Source organism: Callithrix jacchus, chromosome 15, assembly GCF_049354715.1.
Source record: "Callithrix jacchus isolate 240 chromosome 15, calJac240_pri, whole genome shotgun sequence".
NCBI classification, from domain to species: Eukaryota; Metazoa; Chordata; class Mammalia; order Primates; family Cebidae; genus Callithrix; species Callithrix jacchus.
This window is the reverse complement of record NC_133516.1, coordinates 90,988,529-91,009,591: the sequence shown is the minus strand read 5'-3', so window position 1 is coordinate 91,009,591 and position 21,063 is coordinate 90,988,529. Positions and strand designations below refer to the sequence as shown.

The following is a 21,063-nucleotide window of genomic DNA, read 5'->3' as shown; positions in this document are numbered from 1 at the left end:
ACTACTGAGGTGGAAGATAGTTTATACTACAATGTAATATACCCTCCTGTTATGCTGAAAAATTTAAAACATAAAACAAGAAAATAGTATGTCATAGTAGCCGTCATTTAAGAGGGAATTACTGTGTTCCTGATAACAGCTTCTCTTCCATCATGTCTAGCACCAGACTCTCATCAATAACCACTTTCCTACCAAACCCCATGCTCTTCTCAAATGTTATGAAAACTCCAAACCCATACAGATGCCTCTCAGTTCTCCTCATTTAACTGCTATCCACTATGAGGATAAGATATATATGAAGTGGTTCCTAGAATAATGTTGTGCTAGTGCAAACCAAGTTTTAATTGGCCAGCGATCCATCAGTAAAGTGTGTAACTTCTAAGCAATGTGAATAGATTTCTCTTAACTACCAAACAAGGAGGTGAACATCAAACATTAGTGCACAACATACTTTGGTTCAAGCAAAACATTTGATAAATATAATAACCATATTAATAAAAAAAAGTATAGCAGCAACAACTAATACCAAATGCTTACCATGTGCCAGGACAAGGAGAATCGCAGATGAATTACCTCATTTAATTTTCATAAAAAGCCCCTGAAGTAAATATAATGATTGCCCCCATTTTTCATATGAGAAAAACTGAGGCTCAGAGATGTCAAATAACTGCCCACATCAATTAGCTGGTAAGAGTAAGGTCAGTCTTGAAGCCAGGTCTAACTGTATGATCTCAAGCTTGTGCCTATTTTCATAGCCTTCGGGCCAGACTGCCTACTAATTATATGTTACCCAAGCAATTTAAACCAAATATTCTTGCCCTTATTCTTTTACTAAGGCTCCTGGTGAAATGCAGCTGTTACTGATCAATGGTAGTGAAAGAAAAAAGCAAGATAACTGATATCCAGATTTTCCTCCCTCATCAAATTCAGGAACTCTTTTGCATATCCTATATGGACTGACACAGTTCTTACAATTACATAAGTTCTAAATCACATATGTATTTAACTATAGTCGATGTGTACTAAAGCCTCAATCACAAAATAAAACGCACTTTACATTTTTCAGATTAAAGAAGCTAATTGATCAAGAAACCAAGTCTCAGGAAGAGAAGGAGCAAGAAAAGGAGAAGAGGGTCACCACCCTGAAAGAGGAGCTGACGAAGCTGAAGTCTTTTGCTTTGATGGTGGTGGATGAACAACAAAGACTGACGGCACAGCTCACCCGTCAAAGACAGAAAATCCAAGAGCTGACCACAAATGCAAAGGAAACACATACCAAGCTAGCCCTTGCTGAAGCCAGAGTTCAGGAGGAAGAGCAGAAGGCAAACAGACTAGAGAAGGAACTGCAAACGCAGGCCACAAAGTTTCACCAGGAACGAGAGACAATTATGGCGAAGCTCACCAATGAGGACAGTCAAAATCGCCAGCTGCAACAGAAGCTGGCAACACTCAGCCGGCAGATTGATGAGTTAGAAGAGACAAACAGGTCTTTACGAAAAGCAGAAGAGGAGCTGCAGGATATAAAAGAAAAAATCAGTAAGGGAGAATATGGAAATGCTGGCATCATGGCTGAAGTGGAAGAGCTCAGGAAACGTGTGCTAGATATGGAAGGGAAAGATGAAGAGCTCATAAAAATGGAGGAGCAGTGCAGAGATCTCAATAAGAGGCTTGAAAAGGAGACTTCACAGAGTAAAGACTTTAAACTAGAGGTGGAAAAACTCAGTAAAAGAATTATGGCTCTGGAAAAGTTAGAAGACGCTTTCAACAAAAGCAAACAAGAATGCTACTCTCTGAAATGCAATTTAGAAAAGGAAAGGATGACCACAAAACAGTTGTCTCAAGAACTGGAGAGTTTAAAAGTAAGGATTAAAGAGCTAGAAGCCGTTGAAAGTCGGCTGGAACAGACAGAATTCACTCTAAAAGAGGATTTAACTAAACTGAAAACATTAACTGTGATGTTTGTAGACGAACGGAAAGCAATGAGTGAAAAATTAAAGCAAACTGAAGATAAATTACAAGCTGCTTCTTCTCAGCTTCAAGTGGAGCAAAATAAAGTAACAGCAGTTACTGAGAAGTTAATTGAGGAAACTAAAAGGGCGCTCAAGTCCAAAACCGATGTAGAAGAAAAAATGTACAGCATAACCAAGGAGAGAGATGATTTGAAAAACAAATTGAAAACGGAAGTAGAGAAAGGAAATGATCTCCTGTCAAAAGTTAACATGTTGAAAAACAGGCTTCAATCATTGGAAGCAATTGAAAAAGATTTTCTAAAATACAAATTAAATCAAGATTCTGGGAAATCCACAACAGCATTACACCAAGAAAACACTAAGATTAAGGAGCTCTCTCAAGAAGTAGAAAGACTGAAACTGAAGCTAAAGGATATGAAAGCCATTGAGGATGACCTCATGAAAACAGAAGATGAGTATGAGACTCTAGAACGAAGGTATGCTAATGAACAAGACAAAGCTAAATTTTTATCTGAAGAGTTGGAACATGTTAAAATGGAACTTGCTAAGTACAAGTTAGCAGAAAAGACAGAGTCCAGCCATGAACAATGGCTTTTCAAAAGGCTTCAAGAGGAAGAAGCTAAGTCAGGGCACCTCTCAAGAGAAGTGGATGCATTAAAAGAGAAAATTCATGAATACATGGCAACTGAAGACCTAATATGTCACCTCCAGGGAGATCACTCAGTCCTGCAAAAAAGGTTAAATCAACAAGAAAACAGGAACAGAGATTTAGGAAGAGAGATTGAAAACCTCACTAAGGAGTTAGAGAGGTACCGGCATTTCAGTAAGGGCCTTAGGCCTAGTCTCAATGGAAGAAGAATTTCAGATCCTCAAGTATTTTCTAAAGAAGTGCAGACAGAAGCAGTAGACAATGAACCACCTGATTACAAGAGCCTCATTCCTCTGGAACGTGCAGTCATCAATGGTCAGTTATATGAGGAGAGTGAGGATCAAGACGAGGATCCCAATGATGAGGGATCTGTGCTGTCCTTCAAATGCAGCCAGTCTACTCCATGTCCTGTTAACAGAAAGCTATGGATTCCGTGGATGAAATCCAAGGAGGGCCATCCTCAGAATGGAAAAATACAAACTAAACCCAATGCGAACTTTGTGCAACCTGGAGATCTAGTCCTAAGCCACACACCTGGGCAGCCACTTCATATAAAGGTCACTCCAGACCATGTACAAAACACAGCCACTCTTGAAATCACGAGTCCCACCACAGAGAGTCCTCACTCTTACACAAGTACTGCAGTGATACCTAACTGTGGCACCCCAAAACAGAGGATAACCATCCTCCAAAATGCCTCCATAACACCAGTAAAATCCAAAACCTCGACTGAAGACCTCATGAATTTAGAACAAGGCATGTCCCCAATTACCATGGCAACTTTTGCCAGAGCACAGACCCCAGAGTCTTGTGGTTCTCTAACTCCAGAAAGGACAATGTCCCCTATTCAGGTTTTGGCTGTGACTGGCTCAGTTAGCTCTCCTGAGCAGGGACGCTCCCCAGAACCAATAGAAATCAGTGCCAAGCATGCGATATTCAGAGTCTCCCCAGACCGGCAGTCATCATGGCAGTTTCAACGTTCAAACAGTAACAGTGCAAGTGTGATAACTACTGAGGATAATAAAATCCACATTCACTTAGGAAGTCCTTACATGCAAGCTGTAGCCAGCCCTGTGAGACCTGCCAGCCCTTCAGCACCACTGCAGGATAACCGAACTCAAGGCTTAACTAATGGGGCGCTAAACAAAACAACCAATAAAGTCACCAGCAGTATTACTATCACACCAACAGCCACATCTCTTCCTCGACAATCACAAATTACAGTAAGTAATATATATAACTGACCACACTTACCCTCATCTAGTCCATACTGATATTTTTGCAAGGAACTCAATCCTTTTTTAATCATCCCTCCATATCCCCCAAAGACTGAACTCGTACTTTGGGAAGGTTTGTGCATGAACTATACAAGAATACTGAAACTAACTGTTGCCTGCATAGTCATATCAAGTGTGCACTTACTGTATATCTTTTCATTTACATACCTGTATGGAAAATATTTAGTCTGCACTTGTATAAATACATCTTTATGTATTTCATTTTCCATAACTCACTTTAATTTGACTGCAACTTGTCTTGGTGAAATACTTTAACATTATAAAGCAGTAAATAATTTGTTATTTTTACCATTGCTTGCTGAATTTTCTTTTGGTCATTCTGTGTTATATTTCTGCATGTACAATAGAATTTTATCTTTTGCTTATAATCTCTATTAATTCTTCTTTAAAAACAAACAGGAACTATGTCCCATTTACGGTCAACTTCTAATTAGGAAGAGGAGAAAGTGGTTGAAATAAATAAAGATTACATCTCTTTGATTTCAAAGTGAACTATAAGATCTTTCAGAAGCAAACATAACTTCATGCTTGCGATGTATCTCAGTATCTCTAGAGGCCAGCACATTGCTTAGAGTATATTAGGAACTTAAATGTTTACTGATAATGAAATAAAATACTATTGAATAATTCTGATTTGTGTGAACACATATAAGCAGATGGTAAAATTAAAAAGCTCTGATATGTGACAGGAAGCCAGAGAAAGCACATTTGGAAATACAGTTACCTTGACAATCAAGAGTTGACTGTATTTCTACCAGAGATCCAAACTCCCACAAAACATATATTTACAACCAAATTTACTTAGTGCTCCAGCCACTGTGACATAAGCTCCTGAACACCCTGCTTCAAATAAAAAAAAAAAGTCATTCTTGTTTCTTTTTCCTATGTGGCTCCCAAAACAGTTTGAATTACTTAATGTAGGTGCTACTTACCCTGCTTATAAGAGGCCAGCATTCAGAAGCTTAGTTTGTTTTTTTAAACTCTCAACAAACAATAAAAGCCAAAGATAGTTATGAACTTAAGTTATAGAAAAGGCATATTTTTAATACACTATATTAGTTGAAAGAAGTAATATACTATGCATTTCTTCTGTGACTATAATGCCATTTACAAGGTAGATGAGAAAAACTCAGCCAAATCATCCTAGAAATTCTGCTATGGGACTCCCTGGGCATAATCCATGCTTCTACGCAGAGAATAACCGCTTTCAGGGAACATTTTAAATTACAAGTCTGGTCCTCAAGTCACATTCCCAAAAGACAGTTTCAGACAAAGTAGCTTACTGCCATTTCCCCTTTTCTAACCTTGTAACTGTTAATTTAGTGTGGTCAATTTTATTGCCAGTTACTGATTTTAAATACAATTCATTTAGACATCCAGGCAAACTGTGAAGATCTTTAAGAGTAAAAAGAAGCTTTCACGATTATCCTCCTTGCCCCTGCGAAATCAATTTCATGATAGTAAAGCAAGGATTTGTTGACAGAAACACTTCCATGGTGACTAACTGTAACACCAACACTATGGGCTTGCATCATCATTAAATAAATTTAGATGAAAGCTGAGGCTGCTGCTGAATGAGAAAGCTTCTGTTTAAACACATTTATCTTAGGAATCAGCAGTGACCCGACTGTATTACAAAATACATGATGGTCTAAATGTTTATTAAAACTTTTTATTTTTAAGTCACCTTGGGCCAGAACTCTAGAAGGAATGGAAAACTTAATTTTAGCTCTTTCAAAGCAGACAACAATAATGCTGCTTCATGAGGTCTTTTTCTATTTAAGAGTGGGTACATGTAATATTTTGGAAGGCATCCATCAACTGATCATAAAATTATGAACTACAGAAATCAGAACGGTTTAAGAACAAAGTCTTTCCAACTTTGTCACATAATGGCATAAACAACACACATGTTTGGGTGGCACTGGGGGAAACAGATAAAGAGGTAGAAATAACCAGCCAAGAAATTCCTATCATCCCAGATTCCTCTTGGCTGCCCCAAGTCCTGGTGGGGGCCAGTGGGGGGAGGGAAGAAATCCATTCTTGGCACACGTAACTAATAGAGTTTGGAAGTCAAATTTGGGCTATTCATCAGCCCACCCATTTTGAAAGGATTTAATTTCTGATGTGAGCCACAGCAATTCTCTGTAATAAAGTTAACACCATAAGTCCTGTGTTTCATGATTATAATGTACAAATTCTCATTTAATCACTTGTTCCAGATTTTAACTCTATAGAGGCTTCCTAAGTAGTTAATCTAACATAACTGGAAATTTACCAAACCTTGAAGGAATACCTCTTTTTTTAGAAGTACGTCTACTGGGAGGATTCCTTCAGGATAACTTGTATCACATCAAAATAAATTTTAGGGGACAGATTAATAACGTGTAGATTATTAAAAGTGTCACTAATTAAATTTCATCATAAAGGAAGCCTAATTTCTGCAAAACATCTTTTTTTTCTATAGGATTATACTTAAAATGATACATTGTAGATTTCTGGCCTTTAAGTTAAAAAAAACATTTCTTATTTGTGTGTGTGTGTGTGTGTGTGTGTGTGTGTGAGAAAGAGAGAGAGAGAGAGAGAGAGAGAGAGAGAGAGAGAGAGAGATTGGAAGATTACAGAACTTACTTTTCATTGACATATAATCATAGAACTCCCCCAAAAACCAGGAAGAAAAGAGGAAGTGACACTGGAAAATCTTCATATGAAATATGTGGGGGTGGAGGGTTGTATTCTTTGGTCCATGAGTGCTCATAGAAGATAGACTGTTTTTACATCTATCTGAAAAACTCATACTAACCTCTCATTGGTCTAAGTCCTGGCTTCAGAACCAAGTTTCATTTTACTCACAGTCCCTCTGTCTCTTTAACTCTTCAATGATAGAATCCTATCACAGATTTGAATGATTTTATCCTGTTTTTTTTCATTTAAAAGCAATGACAAAACTTACCCCAAAAGGATGCTACTACTCTCTGGGGGCACTGACAAAAATAAAATTGTCATCCTTACCTAGGACATTGTGCATTACTACACTTGAATCTTTACACATATGAAAGAATCTCGATACTTGTTCAATCAAGACCACGATAAAATTACACAAACTCTATTTGGAACTATAGAGTTCCAAACAACTATATTTTACAATACTAAGACATTAGGCTTGGGGGCTTCTTGACACCCATTTTATTAGTCTGTTTTTACACTGCTATAAAGAATACCTGAGACTGGGTAATTTATCAAGAAGAAAGGTTTAATTGACTCACAGTTTCTCGTGGCTGGGGGAGGCCTCGGGAAACTTACAATCATGGCAGGAGGCAAAGAAAAGCCAAGGCACATCTCACCTGGCAGCAAGAGAGCAAGAGAGCTCGCAAGGGAAACTGCCCTTTTAAACCATCAGGTCTCATGCAAACTCCCTCAGAATCACAAGAACAGCAGAGGAAACTGCCCCATGTTCCAATCACCTCAACACGTGGGGATTACAGTTCGGAGATTTGGGTAAGGACACAGAGCCAAACCATAGCACCCATAAAGGATAAAATTAGGGGAGCTGTGAGATGGTCATAGAAAGGATATTTTATCAAAAATGTTTACATATTTGTAGTCTAAGGATTCTGTGATCTTTACTGGTCAAAGTAAAACTCCCAATAAAAACATTTCAGTAACTTCTTTGATTCTGAATATTTACAAAGTGAGTCTCCTTTGAAACATGTTAGATAAAGCAAGGAATGACCTTTAAATTAACCAACACTTTAGATTTTCTATACCCTAGTTTCTGTTATTATTAAGATTTTTTTTCCTCTAAATAATCTTTCTGCCTTGTAATCCCAAGAGAAAAGATAGGCAAAAATGCATGCCCCAAACACTCGTACAGATCAGTGTGTCTCAAAGTAAGATTCAAGATACCTGTAGGAGAATCCCTGATACTAAGTTCCAATCAGAGCTATAAAATCAGAACCTCTGGGGGCGCATTTTAACAAAGTCTTCTCCTGGTTAGTTGCACCTTAAAACTGTATTTCACATTTTGATCATTTTCTGAGCTAGCAATATGCTGTAAGATACTCTCCCAGTGCTGAGCAGTGATAGCGAGCCACAACTCCCAGTCAGCCACTCAATCATGAGGGTAAACAGCCGATATTATACAGCAGCAGTTCCCAATTTGGCACAAGCGACTGGTTTCATGGATGACAATTTTTCCACAGCTGGGGGGTTGAGCGGATGGTTTCGGGTTGAAACCGTCCACTCAGATCATCAGGTATTAGCTAGATTCTCATAAGGAGTCCTCAGCCTAGATCCCTCGCATGCGCAGTTCACAATAGGGTTTGTGTTCCTATGAGAAACTAATGCCACTGCTGATCTGACAGGAGGCAGAGCTCAGGCAGTAATGCTCGCTTGCCTGCCACTCACCTTCTGCTGTGCCGCCCAGCTCCTAACAAGCCAGGGACTGCTACCAGTCTGCGGCCCAGAGTTTAGGGACCCCTGCTCTACAGTGTGCTGTGTTGCTAGATGATTTTGCCTAATTGTAGATTTATGGAAGTGTTCTGAGGATGTTTAAGGTGGGCTAGGCTAAGTTATGATATCCAGTAGGTTAGGCGTATTAAACATAATTTCAACTTTTAATATTTTCAACTTATAGTGGGTTTATGTGGTTTTAACCCATCGTAAGTCAAAAAGCATCTGTATTGACAAGCACTGTCTAATGTATTCTGACCACAGTCCCTCTCTTAAAATTATATTGACAAGCACTGTCTAATGTATTCTGACCACAGTCCCTCTCTTTAAATTATATTGACAAGCACTGTCTAATGTATTCTGACCATAGTCCCTCTCTTTAAATTATACCTGTCCTAGGAAGTGTGGCTATTCTACCCTCTAGTAGCTGGCATGACAAACAGAAGGCATATTCTCCATGTTTTCTTTTTATTTAAAAGGAAAGCTCAACACAAACTCTCATTTTATTGGGTAGGAAGATTCCCAGTTTTATAACTGGAGCAAAGCAGAGATTTCTGAATCTTTGGCTGAGCTGCAGCAGGCTGTCTGACACCTACAAGCTCTGTTTCTCTCAGATCCCAGTCCCTCAACTTAGCTCTGTAGCATTTCTTGGGAAGGGTCCAGAACACACATTAAATAAGGCAGTTAGACGAACCAAAACAAAGGACTCCATTCACCTTATGGCACAGTGAAGCAAATACAAGAAAGAGCAAGGAAGACAAGTAGTTTACTAAGGTTCCCAAACCTTAAACCCCATTTAAATTCATTTTACTTAAACTCCAAGTTCTTTCCTTTCCAGCAGATGGACCCTTTCCATTCTTCAAGGTACATCAAGAAGGGTAAAGCTTTTGGGCAATCAGTACCATCAGAGCAGGCATCCCCCAGAGGCAACACTGTAGGGAAAGGAATCTCGAGGGAGTCTAGTGAGTTAACTGGCCAACACCTCTAAGTGCTTCATAATTTGATAATGCATTAACACCGTTTACATGGCAGCACTTACAGACCTGTCAACGTTCCATGAGGATACCAGATTTGACACTTGAATGCTGCCATAAACATGTATTCAGGAATAACCTTTGGCACTGCAGTCAGCCATCCCAGGGATAATCACTTTTACTTGTGGCATTATTTAAAATTTCACTGACAAAACTGTTGGTCAAGAGAAATAACATTTGTCTTATTATTTGAGCCAATTTTTTTGAAAAACTGAAACTAGTTTTCTTAATTTAGGGAGTTATTCTTCCTCCTCATAGCCAAATGGTCCTGGTATAATATTTGAGGTGTTACTTGAGACTTTTTTTTTTAACCTATTTATTTATTTCAATAGGCTTCTGGGGAACAAAGTGGTGTTTGGTTACATAAATAAATTCTTTAGTGGTGATTTTTAAGATTCCGGTGCAACCATCACTTGAGCCATGTACACTGTACCCAGTGTGTAGTCTTTTATCCCTCACACCCCTCCTACTCCGTCTCCCAAGTCCCCAAAGTCCACTGTATCATTTTTATGCCTCTGTGTCCTCATAGCTTAGCTCCTGCTTACGAGTGAGAACATACAATGTTTGTTTGCCATTCCTGAGTTACTCACTTAGAATAATGGTCTCCAACTCCATCCAGGTTGCTACAAATGCCATTATTCCGTTTCTTATCATGGCTGAGTAGTATTCCATGGTGCATGCGTGTGCGTGTGTGTGTGTGTGTGGGGGGTGTCACATTTTCTTTATCCACTCATTGATTGATTGAGCTGGTTCCATATTTTTGCAATTGCGAATTGTGCTGCCATAAACACGCATATGCAAGTATCTTTTTCGTGCAATGACTTCTTGTCTTCTGGGTAAATACCCAGGAGTGATATTGCTGGATCAAATGGTAGATCTACCTTCAATTCTTTAAGGATTCTCCGCTCTGTTTTGCATACTGGTTGTACTAGTTTACATTTTCACCAGCAGTGTAAAAGTGTTCCCCTTTCACTACATCCATGCCAACATCTATTATTTTTTCATTTTTTGACTATGGACATTCTTGCAGGAGTAAGGTGGTATCGCACTGTGGTTTTGATTTGCATTTCCCTGATAATTAGTGATGTTGAGCATTTTTTCATATGTGTGTTGGCCATTTGTGTATCTTCTTTCAAGAATTGTCTATTCATGTCCTTAGCCCATTTTAAGATGGGACTGTGCCTCTGTTTTGTTCAGCTCTTTAAAGGCTAGCCATGTTTGGACAACGACAATATACAAGTATAAGCTCTACAGACCTACAAAGCCTACCTTGTCCTCAGCCATTCCTGAGGCTTTTGGATAGGTGGAGATAAGGCTACCAATGAACATTCATGCTGTGTTACCAGCTAATAGAGAGGGAATTGAAACTTCTCAGAGAGGACCTTTTAGAAAGGTCTAATCAATAGAAGGAGTTATCTGCTGTTCTTGCATTAAGGCAAAGGTGGCTGATTGTCTAGACTCTTTTTCTGCCAAAAGTCATGTGAGAAATGGAAAGCTCCAGTTTATCTGAAAAGGTATTAACCAAATGTAAATGTTGAAATATGCACATGTTCTGGACCATCTGCCAATCAAGTGAGTGGAAACAATCCTTATGCAACAAAATTTGTGTCTCAGTGACATGTACAGTGTCTTAGTATGCAATATGTTTTCTTCAAAGCATCACATGTACACAGTTGATGAATCCACTGATCATGACACAATAAACTGTGTACCTCTTACTTTCTACTAGGGCCAATATTATGGAGATGAAAGATTCACTGCTCTTGAAGAGGTTATTAACCTGGAACAAAACAAGAAACAAGAGTAACAGATGACATTTAATCCAGTAAACTGGAGATTAAGGAATACTACAGCAGATTAACAAAGCTTCACAGAGAAAGACTCAGTTAAATGGAGTGATTGGGGGAAGGAGCAGGAGGCAGGCAAATAGATTAGGTTCTAGTTTATGCTTTTTCTAGTCAGCTGTGAGGCCTTGGACAAGGCATTTAACCTTTGTAAAATAAGTGAATTGAACCTGGTGATCTTGAAGATCACGTCTGGTTCTAACTTCCAATGACTTCCGAATCTGAAGTCTTGTCACCCTCCTTAAACCGCTGAAAATTGCTTTTGGGAAATAAGGTTGGGGCATATACAAGCCAACAACCTGCATCAGTTTTTTCCTCCAGAAATTAAACTTCGTCCTCCTTTTTTCACTTATAGATAGTTCCTTCTCTAAGATTCTATGAATTGGCCGGGCGCGGTGGCGCAGGCCCATAATCCCAGCACTTTGGGAGGCTGAGCGGGTGGATCACGAGGTCAGGAGTACAAGACCAGCCTGGCCAACATGGTAAAAACCCCGTCTCTACTAAAAATACAAAAAAATTAGCTGGGCATGGTGGTGGGCACCTGTTATCCCAGCTACTTGGGAGGGTGAGGCAGGAGAACTGCTTGAATCTGGGAGGTGGAGGTTGCAGTGAGCTGAGATTGTGCCACTGCACTCTAGCCTAGGCGACAGAGTAAGCCCGTCTCTGGGGGGAGAAAAAGACAAATTTTATGAATTAATTTATTTTACCCCTAATCATACTAGCCTTTTCTCCCCATTAGAGCATTTTTTTTCAAATTTAGGACAATTAATGGTTTGGGCCCAATAACTCTTTGCTGTGAGCAAGGAGGGGGTGTTCATGTACTGTATGATGTTTAGGAGCATTCCCAGCTTTTACCTACACACTATGTAGCATCCCCCAACTGTGACAAAAATGTCTCCAGACATGGCTAAATGTTCCCTGGAGGGTAAAACCACCCTCTGGTTAAAAATCACCATATTAAAGAGACAGACCAAGTGACTCTGTAAGCCAGTTCCACTCTTACATAACTTAACTGTGGGAAAAATTTGACAACTCATATGAAAAATCTGTCTGGTGTCTAGAGATGAGAACCTTAAACCTGACTAAACATAAGCCTCAAAGCAATTTAAAAAACCTACAATGAAGAGTTTTATGACATAACTGTTTCCACTTACTTCACAGACTGGCCCAGAGCATGTTCATACTTGCACATTTCTATTTGTATTATTATAGTATTTTTCACTTCTGTCTCTTTCGAAGACACCTGAATTCTAAACTAGAATTTCAGGTCAACTAGAGCTTTCCATTTCTCATGTGCCTTTCGGAGAAATAGAGTGTAGACACCATCTACCTTGGCCTTATATGTAGTCAGGAAGAAGGGAAATAAACGGTTCTCAGCAGGAATACCAAGAACTGAAGAGATAACTCTACTGTTAAGATCTTTCTAAAAGGTCCTCTCTGAGAAGCTGCAATTCCCTCTGTATTATTAGCTTGTAACCAGCACAGGCATTAATGTCTTCTATTAGGATACAGGCTTCCTTCATTCCTCAACCAATTACCTACAAGAATGAACTAACAAATGTTTATGAGGCATGTGATATTGCTCATTGTTGTGGTAGACAGCTAAGCTAAGCAGGTGTTAAAGTTTGGAATAAAAGGCAGGAGCTAATGGGTAACTTAAAAGGTGGTTAAGAGCTCAGCACAGAGAAGGAACTGTAGAGTAACTACTACAGGAATTTAGAGGAAGAGCAGGTTACTCTCAGGTGGGATTTGGGGGATCAGGCTTCAGAACCATATGAGAATTGAGCAGGGGCTGGAGGATGGGAGGACTAGAATACAGAGAAGAAAAAAAGGTGCTCCAAAGAGGTGCCCACAAGGTGAAGGTGTGGGGGCAGGCAGGAAGGCAGACAACCAACTTTCAAGGAACAGTGAGTAGTGCAATGTGGATGAAGCCGAGACGGTTGAGGCAGGGTAGGGCTTGAAGGGCACAGACCTGTCAGATTGTGAAGAACCATGAATAAAGCTCTAGGAAGTCTCTGTCTTCACAGAAGGCTTCTGTGTAGCGAGATAACATACTATAAAAGAGAGGGCAAAATACAAATCCATTATATAATACTGTTTTATTTTACAACAACCCTAGAAAGTGGGTATTATGATAACTTTAGAGATAAGTAGATTAAAACTCTGACACATAAGGAAGCTGTTCCAGGTCATTCTGTTAAAATGCCACAAAATTGAGGAGTGAAAACAGGTCTGATTCTGTTGCCCCATTCTCTTTCCATGGAAACACACTGAGTTGCAAGGGGATTTAAATTCATTAGAAGTTGAATTTGATCCTTTCCACTATCTGTGGTGATAGACAGGTTGTGCACCACCTCACAAATCTGCCACTTCAGCCAGAACATTCAGAATGTCACTAAACATACACAGGGCTTTCCCCTTTTTCCTCCCACTGCTCTACATGGACACAAATTTCATCTCTTGTCAAGTGAAGTAAGACCCACACTGAAAGGTCTGGATCAATGCTTGCCTCTTCTGAAACCTTCCATGATCAGCATAGCCAATAGTGATTTGCCTCTCCTTTCAACTCCACCTGCCACCCTGAAGCCACTGTTAGGGCATGAGATAGTGAATGTGGAAGCCAAGCCCCACACAAATGGGCAGGCATGGGGAAGACTGACCTGGTGATAGCACTTGGGATAGGAGATGGGAGAAAGCAAGTCCAAACAGAAGCTCATGTTCTCATCAGGAGACTGTTCTCAGAAAACACAAAAGTTGCAGTCAGTGTCCACTCTATCCCTAGGCAAGATTCTATAAGCAAAGGGCACAAATGCCAAGCATGAGGAATGAGCTTGGACAGGGAGTCCATATGTGCAGGGCAGGAGGTACCTGATCAGCCTCAGAGATGATGGGAAAGAAAAGTAACACAAGTGAATGAAAACGATTCATGGAAGGAGCATCACAACCACGCACGTCCAAGCTTATAAGTAGGTGGCTGCCTTGATGGTCCTGATAATGACCCAAGACTTTGAGAAAAGGCAATCAAGGGATCAAGGTCTAGCCACTGTAAAGACAAGCACCACCAACTTATGCCACATTTGGTGCAAATCTGCCTTTGCAGAAACAGAAAATTTTCCCAGATGGTACCCTCTAATTTTGGATTTCTATTTCTCAAGGGATACTGTAACTTAATAAGGAAAGACTGGCACTCCCAAAATCATTTTTAAAACATAATCACCATGCATCTTTCCAGATCAGGAGGAGAAGTGTTAGGGTTCAACCTGTCAGTCTCCAAATTCAGGAGTGCAAAACTGCAAACCAAGGAAGCATCCCAAATAAAAACTGCTACTGCAAAGGGAAGTTGTCGAGTTGGCTCCTACGTCCCCTCACAATACAGTAACCTACATCAACACAGACGCTCTTCAAGCAACTCACAGTCATTCCTCAAAAATGCATCACTATCCTTTACAATCAGTGGTTTGGCTGGGTTTGTTTTTTTCTCTCTTTAACAGGAAAAAGTTATTATTTTTCTATTCCTATGCCTTTTCATGGTGTTCTTGCCTGAATTCGCTGTGCCTGAGATCAGTCACTTTTGAAGCCTCAGAAAACCACTGTTTTATATAAACAGGAGCTAACTAAAAACTGCAACAGATCCTCAAAGGATCCATCACACAGGAGACACGATAGTTCCTTTAGGGCAACAGGAAGGGACTCAGTGAGTAGAATCATGCTGAGAAGAACAGTTTTATAGTAATTTATATAAGCTGCCCATTTATTTCATATAAAATGTTCTAATTATAAGAGTACATATTAATTACAGAAACTCTGAAACATATAAATGCTTCTGAGGCTGCTGATTATAGCTTCTAAGAAGGACAATGAGAAGATTAAGGAGAACAATGGACAATTATTACTATTTTTTTGGGCCAAGCCTATCAACTATGGCCCTATTTCAGTTTTCTCAGCCTGCCAATGAGGAAGGAAACATGTTTTGGGGAGGCTATCCTGTCCTTACTGCATGGCTCTGTGCCAAGGAGTGGCAAACCCTTCTGAGAGTACAAATTTATGTAATCTGTCTGCTTGGTTCAGACACAATGGCTGAGGGGCCAGCCAGGTTACTGGGAGAGAGGGGCAGGATTTCCTTTCCCCCAGCAAGCCAATCAGTCCCTGGATGATGATTCAATCACTATGCGCTGTTCATGTTATGGGAAGAAATGCCTCCTTAGGTGGCTGTTCTCAGAACTAGTTACATTCTTATCAGTAAGATCAAGTAGCCTTGTGCAGAGAATGTGGGCATGTGGATGGCTCCACAAAAGTCATCTCAGGCTCTGGGAAAGGGATGTAACAGTACCTATGGTGGGAGAAGAAAAGAGTGGCAGTTGAGTGGGAATTACATTTTTCTCCCTGACTGTCTCAGACAGTTGAATAGTATCAACAATTTCTCTATGATGATCCTCAAAGCAGCATCTCCAAAATTTCAACTCTGCTAAACAGTTCCACATGGAAGGCCCAACTACATACTTTAAACTTAGCATTTGCCCATAACCCAACATACTGTCTTTCCTGAACAGCTCTTTGCCTCTCCTCTGTGATGGTTCATCACCTTCCCCATTGCTCAGGTTCAACATTTGGAAACTATTCTTCACTTCTCTGCTCATCCTCCACTCTGCCATATTATTTCTTTCTCTGTCCTCCCCGCTTCTTATTTGTACTACTACTTCCAAAGTCCAGACCTTAGACTAGATGGTGCTGTAAGATAGGTAACCTACTACATTCAATCCTCACCTCTGTAATCCAGACTTCGCCTTTTTTATTTTTGAGATGGAGTCTTGCTCTGTTGCCCAGGCTGGAGTGCAGTGGTGTGATCTCAGCTCACTGCAAACTCCACCTTCCTGGTTCAAGTGATTCTCCTGCCTCAGCCTTCCAAGTAGCTTGGACTACAGGTGCCCACCACTATGCCCAACTAATTTTTGTATTTTTTAGTAGAGACAGGGTTTCACCATATTGGCCAGGTTGGTCTTGAACTATTGACCTCGTGATCCACCAGCCTCAGCCTCCCAAAATGCTGGGATCACAGGCGTGAGCCACTGTGCCGCCCAGCCCAGCCTTCAACTTAAATACCATTCTGATCATGCCAATTCTCTAGCCTCCCAGAAAACAGCAATTAAAATTGCTTAGTGCCCAAGGTCCAAACCTTCTACCATGGCCTACAATCTTTCGTTTCATCTTCCTTTGAAAGGCTGAACATAACCCACACCTTCACCAGAACACCATACTAACCATCCTCCCACATGCCTTCTTACCTTTGCTCATGCTGTTTGTAGGGCTGGAATACTCTTCCTTAGTTCCCCATACTAAAATCCTACTCATCCCTCATGTGTCACTTCCTTTGGAAAACCTTCCTTACATTTTAGTTTTCCACTGAGTTTCCAAAACTGGTGTCTGTAATTCTACTACTGCACATCATTCTGCTTCATTTTATAATTATTTCTTATGCCTCCTATACTATCATCTCAAAAACAAGAATCAGCTATCATTTAGTTTTGAACCCCTTACTTATATCAATGCTTCCTAAAATGCAATCATTCATCACTTTCATCAGAATCACATCTGACTTTGTAGATTTTCGCATTCCCAGACCTATTAATTCCCACTGCAGGGTTTCTGAATCCTAACAGGCTCTCTGGGTATATAAAATTTAAGAACCACAGTCCTACACCACCCAGGACTTAACTAGCGCTCATAGCAGGTGCTCAACAAAGGATCGCATGGCCAGTGAGACACATGTTAGTCAGAGCTGGCCTGTTTGTTCTTTTCACAGAATCAGAGAATGTCAAGGCCAAAGGACTTTACAGGTGATGTAGTAGAACTACTTCATTTTTCAAACAAAAGACATGAAAACAGGAGAGAACAGATAATATGTCTCTAGGCGAACTCTAAAAAAAAGATAGAGTCACAAGGACCAGACCAAGTAACATAAGGAGGGTAAATAACGGGGGAAGGGGCCTTTGCTGGACCAAAGGGTTAGAAGGATAGCCCAGGAATCAGTGCCGCTTACTCAGCTGCCTTAACTCCTACCTTTAGTACCTTACCTCCTATAAACAACTGGAGAGAGGGGAAAGCTGAGAGATAAAGCAGGAAAACACCAAAGGTAAAACAATCAAAGAAGTTAGGATTATGACCAAGAAATAGGCATCTTAAGAAGTGATATAAGAAAAAAAAGATGATAACAATCACAACAGGAACAACTGACACTTACCTGAAACTTTAGATGGACCAGGGACTTCCCTACTCCCCAAAGAACACCTGCAAGTAGGTATTTTAATCCCCAGATGAAGATTACAAATGAGGAAACTGAGGCTTACGTTGGTGAAGTGGTTGCTCAGACACACAGCTAGTTAGTGCCAAACGTGGAATGAAGACGCAAGGTTGGCTTGTGCTCTAGATACTACCAAAAGGCTGTTATAAGACGTAAGCCTGAGAATCCCTAAAACAATTAAATGGGTGCAATGAAGAAATAAGAAAGAGATAGAAGGTGGGAGGGAGGAAAGGGTACAAAATAAGAAAAGCTGAGGTAAAAGGAAAAAAGTTCACAGATGGATAAAAAGAGGACAAATGAGGAAGCAACTATTAAAGGTTAGTTTATTTTAACAAAGATTTCTACATGTGATGCTAGGTCTGACACAAAGTAGGAGCAATTGGGTTTGGAGGGATTTTGAAAACGATTTCAATGTTTATTCTGGGATTGCCCCTACTGCCCACTGTATAATTTCCACAGAAAGAGAGATTGGGAGGTGAGTAGGTACAACCACAAACCATGAAACATTATAGAGTAAAGGCACCAGTTTAACCTTCGCATCAGATACTGGACAGCGCTTTAATATAAACCAGAGCAGTAGAACACTATTTAAAACGAAATGATCTCTCATAGGAGGTTAATGAGAATGAGCTAATCAAACCAAAGGGCTTCGCTTTGAAAGACCCTTTCCTGTATAAAGTGTAAAACTTGTAGTGATAAAGTTTTATTGCGTAATGGGCGAGCTTTGAGAAAATCAAGAGGAAAAAAAGCCAAAAAATCACCATGAAATTTTGGGCTAGCTGACAGATTCATTATCTCTTATTTCCACTCCACCCCCATCATAAATTAGCAGTGATTTGTCAAACAATAGAAAAGACAAAAGAAAAGAAGGCAATAATATTTCAAAGATATTTTTCTTCGGTTTAGCATTTCCTCCTTTTCATCACCATATCTATCATCATTACTTATATACTTTCCCATTAAACACTGAAATAAAAACAAAAATACAAGAACACTGTCTTTCTGATAACACATGGCCTTGGCCAAGCATTCCACAGCTGAGTCCCCAGGGGGAGTAAGCAGCCCTGAATCCACCCACTGACTCTTAAACTTCTCAACCTCTAGAGCTAAGATGTGACGCAGTCCCTGGAATCAGGACCACTCCTGAGAAAACACTGCTTTCTTACACAATATGTTGCCAATACAGCTCCAAAAGTTCAAAGCATTTACAAAATTAATTTCATTTAGAGAAAAGGAAACACCCTGACTCCAGCTGTCTGAGATCTGATAGCTTCTCCATAAATGCTGATTTTGTTCTGGTGTCTTTATAGATGTTTTCCCTTCGTGATAATGTGAAAGAACACAAGAGTCATGTAGAAATTGGGCTATAGATTTGTGACTTTAATTACAACTGAAAACACGTCACCTGTCCATACTTCCTTTGATCATTATGACTCAATGCCATCTAACGACTAGCTATAACCAGGGAGTCTGCTAGATTGCTAGGTTTCTTTCCTTTTTTTTTTTTCTTTAATTAATTAACTTTTTTTTGAGATGGAGTTTCTCTCTTATTGCCCAGGCTGGAGTACAATGGCATGATCGTGGCTTACCACAACCTCTGCCTCCTGGGTTCAAGTGATTCTCCTGCCTCAGCCTCCTGAGTAGCTGGGATTACAGGCATGTGCCACCTACCTGGCTAGATTGTTGGTTTCTTTTCAAACTCTATGGATAAAACAAACCAACATTTTTAGAATTTAATATATCCCACAAATATACTCTTCTTTCTACTGCTCCTTAGGTGGAACCACTTCTTCTGCCTCATTGAACTCAACATCCTTCAGACTTTTAATCGATTCCAAATTCCAGTCTTCATGTTGAACTGGGTTAAGCATTTAAATAAAATCATTTTCTTCTATGAATGAGTTTTCCAACTTGCTTAATCTCCTCTAAGACATCTGCTTTCTGATGAAACCCAGAAGCCTCCAACTCTGAGTAGAACATTCACTGTGTGGTCTTAAAAGAGCCATATACAAGGATTTCTCGTGCAATATGCATTCCGAATTTGGACAAAACTTTCTTGGAGCTATTTGACATAACGCTCTATAAAAATGATCCAAGAGATGACACACTTTAGTGCTCTATACTTCATTTACTGAAACATGTCCAAGCATAAAATTCATACAAGTAAAAACAAAAAAGACACTTTTTTTTTTTAAGGGTTGTGAATGACAACTAAGGTTGTCCTAATAAAATAACAACCCTTTGCTGCCACCTAGAGGTAAAAACTATGTAATAAAATTAGAGTTAGAAAACAAAAGCTTGCACATCCATGGTGCAGAAACAATTAGGAGCCCAGTAACTTTCAGGCAGCTGGGTCCGAAAGTTATCAGTGACCACCATCCCAGGCTGCATGTTCTTCACCAACACATATCAGTGTTGCTCAAGAGAAACAAGCTCCACCAATACTGTGTTTCATACCAATCTGTACCGGCCTTTCACAATATTGAACTATGCATACCCAGGTAGGCCACAGTTCCAAGTGAAGAAAACAGAAAGCTTACATCTAAAGGAAGTTCAATTATAGCAGCACTTTTCCAAGTGTGGTAGGCTGACCACCTGAATCGAAGAAATCACTCTGAGAGTTTATTAAAAATGTGGATTCCTGGGCATATCCACAAACAAATGAATTACAACGCATAGGAGTAAGATTCAGAAATCTACAATTTAAAAAGGATCCCAACATAGATTTTGGTACACTAAATTGGAGAACCAATCTAAATCCTGGTAAAGTTACGGGACATCAGAAACGTATCTTGGGAAGGCCATTACTGATGCTACAGTCACAGTATTAGACTTCATTAGTCCATCACTAACCTCGACTGCAGCTTCCACTTCTCATGGCTTGGATAACAAGGTTGTTCACAGAAATGCCCTGATCTCTGAGTTGTTTCCTTCCTTTTTTATCTCTTAAACAATTTAGTGTTGCTTTTTCTAATAGCAAACTTACCATAAAATAGGTGGAGAACATGGAAAATGTAAGAAAAATAAAAAGTATGTATAAGTCCACTAATCAGGGTTAACCAACAATAGCATGGGTGTATTTTCTTCTAGTATTTTCTCTTCACATGTGAATAATTAAAGCATGTATATGGTTTTAAATTCTGCTTTTAACATTTCTAAGTAAACATTTTCCTGTTGCTTAGGCATCATGAATGTAGCATACTGTCATAATTATACTGTAATTCATTTAACACATCGTATCAATTTAACTATCCATTTTTCATCATTATAAACAATGCTAAAATCAAATATCCTGGCTCTCGGACTATATCCTAGAAAAGATTCATAAGGTCCTTGATACATACTACCAAGCTATTCCCATAATCGTCACTGGAGATGCCCATCTCATCAAACTCTTACTGTGGAAACTTCTAAAAGTCTCAAGGCCCAAGTCAAATGTTACATTCTTCATGAAGCATTCTTGGACAATCTCAATTGAAATTAACCTTTCTCTGGCCATCTCATGGCTCTTTGTTGAG

At 39.7% G+C, this 21,063-nt stretch overlaps 2 protein-coding genes across 20 annotated transcripts in view; one reads left to right on the top strand and one right to left on the bottom strand.

Annotated features, from left to right (window-relative positions):
• CMSS1 (cms1 ribosomal small subunit homolog) overlaps window positions 1–21,063 on the bottom strand; it is a 390,132-nt gene that overhangs the window by 348,035 nt on the left and 21,034 nt on the right. The window contains exon 2 of one of the 14 annotated variants that reach the window (XM_054246291.2): window positions 13,220–13,301. The exons of the other annotated variants lie outside the window; for them this stretch is intronic. The gene's annotated coding sequence lies outside the window, so the exon portion shown is untranslated. The remainder of the gene's footprint in view (window positions 1–13,219; window positions 13,302–21,063) is intronic. 14 annotated transcript variants of the gene reach the window in all.
• The window catches only part of FILIP1L (filamin A interacting protein 1 like), a 305,341-nt gene that overhangs the window by 277,843 nt on the left and 6,435 nt on the right, over window positions 1–21,063 (top strand). For all 6 annotated transcript variants that reach the window (XM_035274881.3, XM_078352207.1, XM_078352208.1 and 3 more), the window contains one exon: window positions 1,067–3,842. In XM_035274881.3, coding sequence (XP_035130772.2) covers window positions 1,067–3,842 — 2,776 coding nt within the window. The remainder of the gene's footprint in view (window positions 1–1,066; window positions 3,843–21,063) is intronic.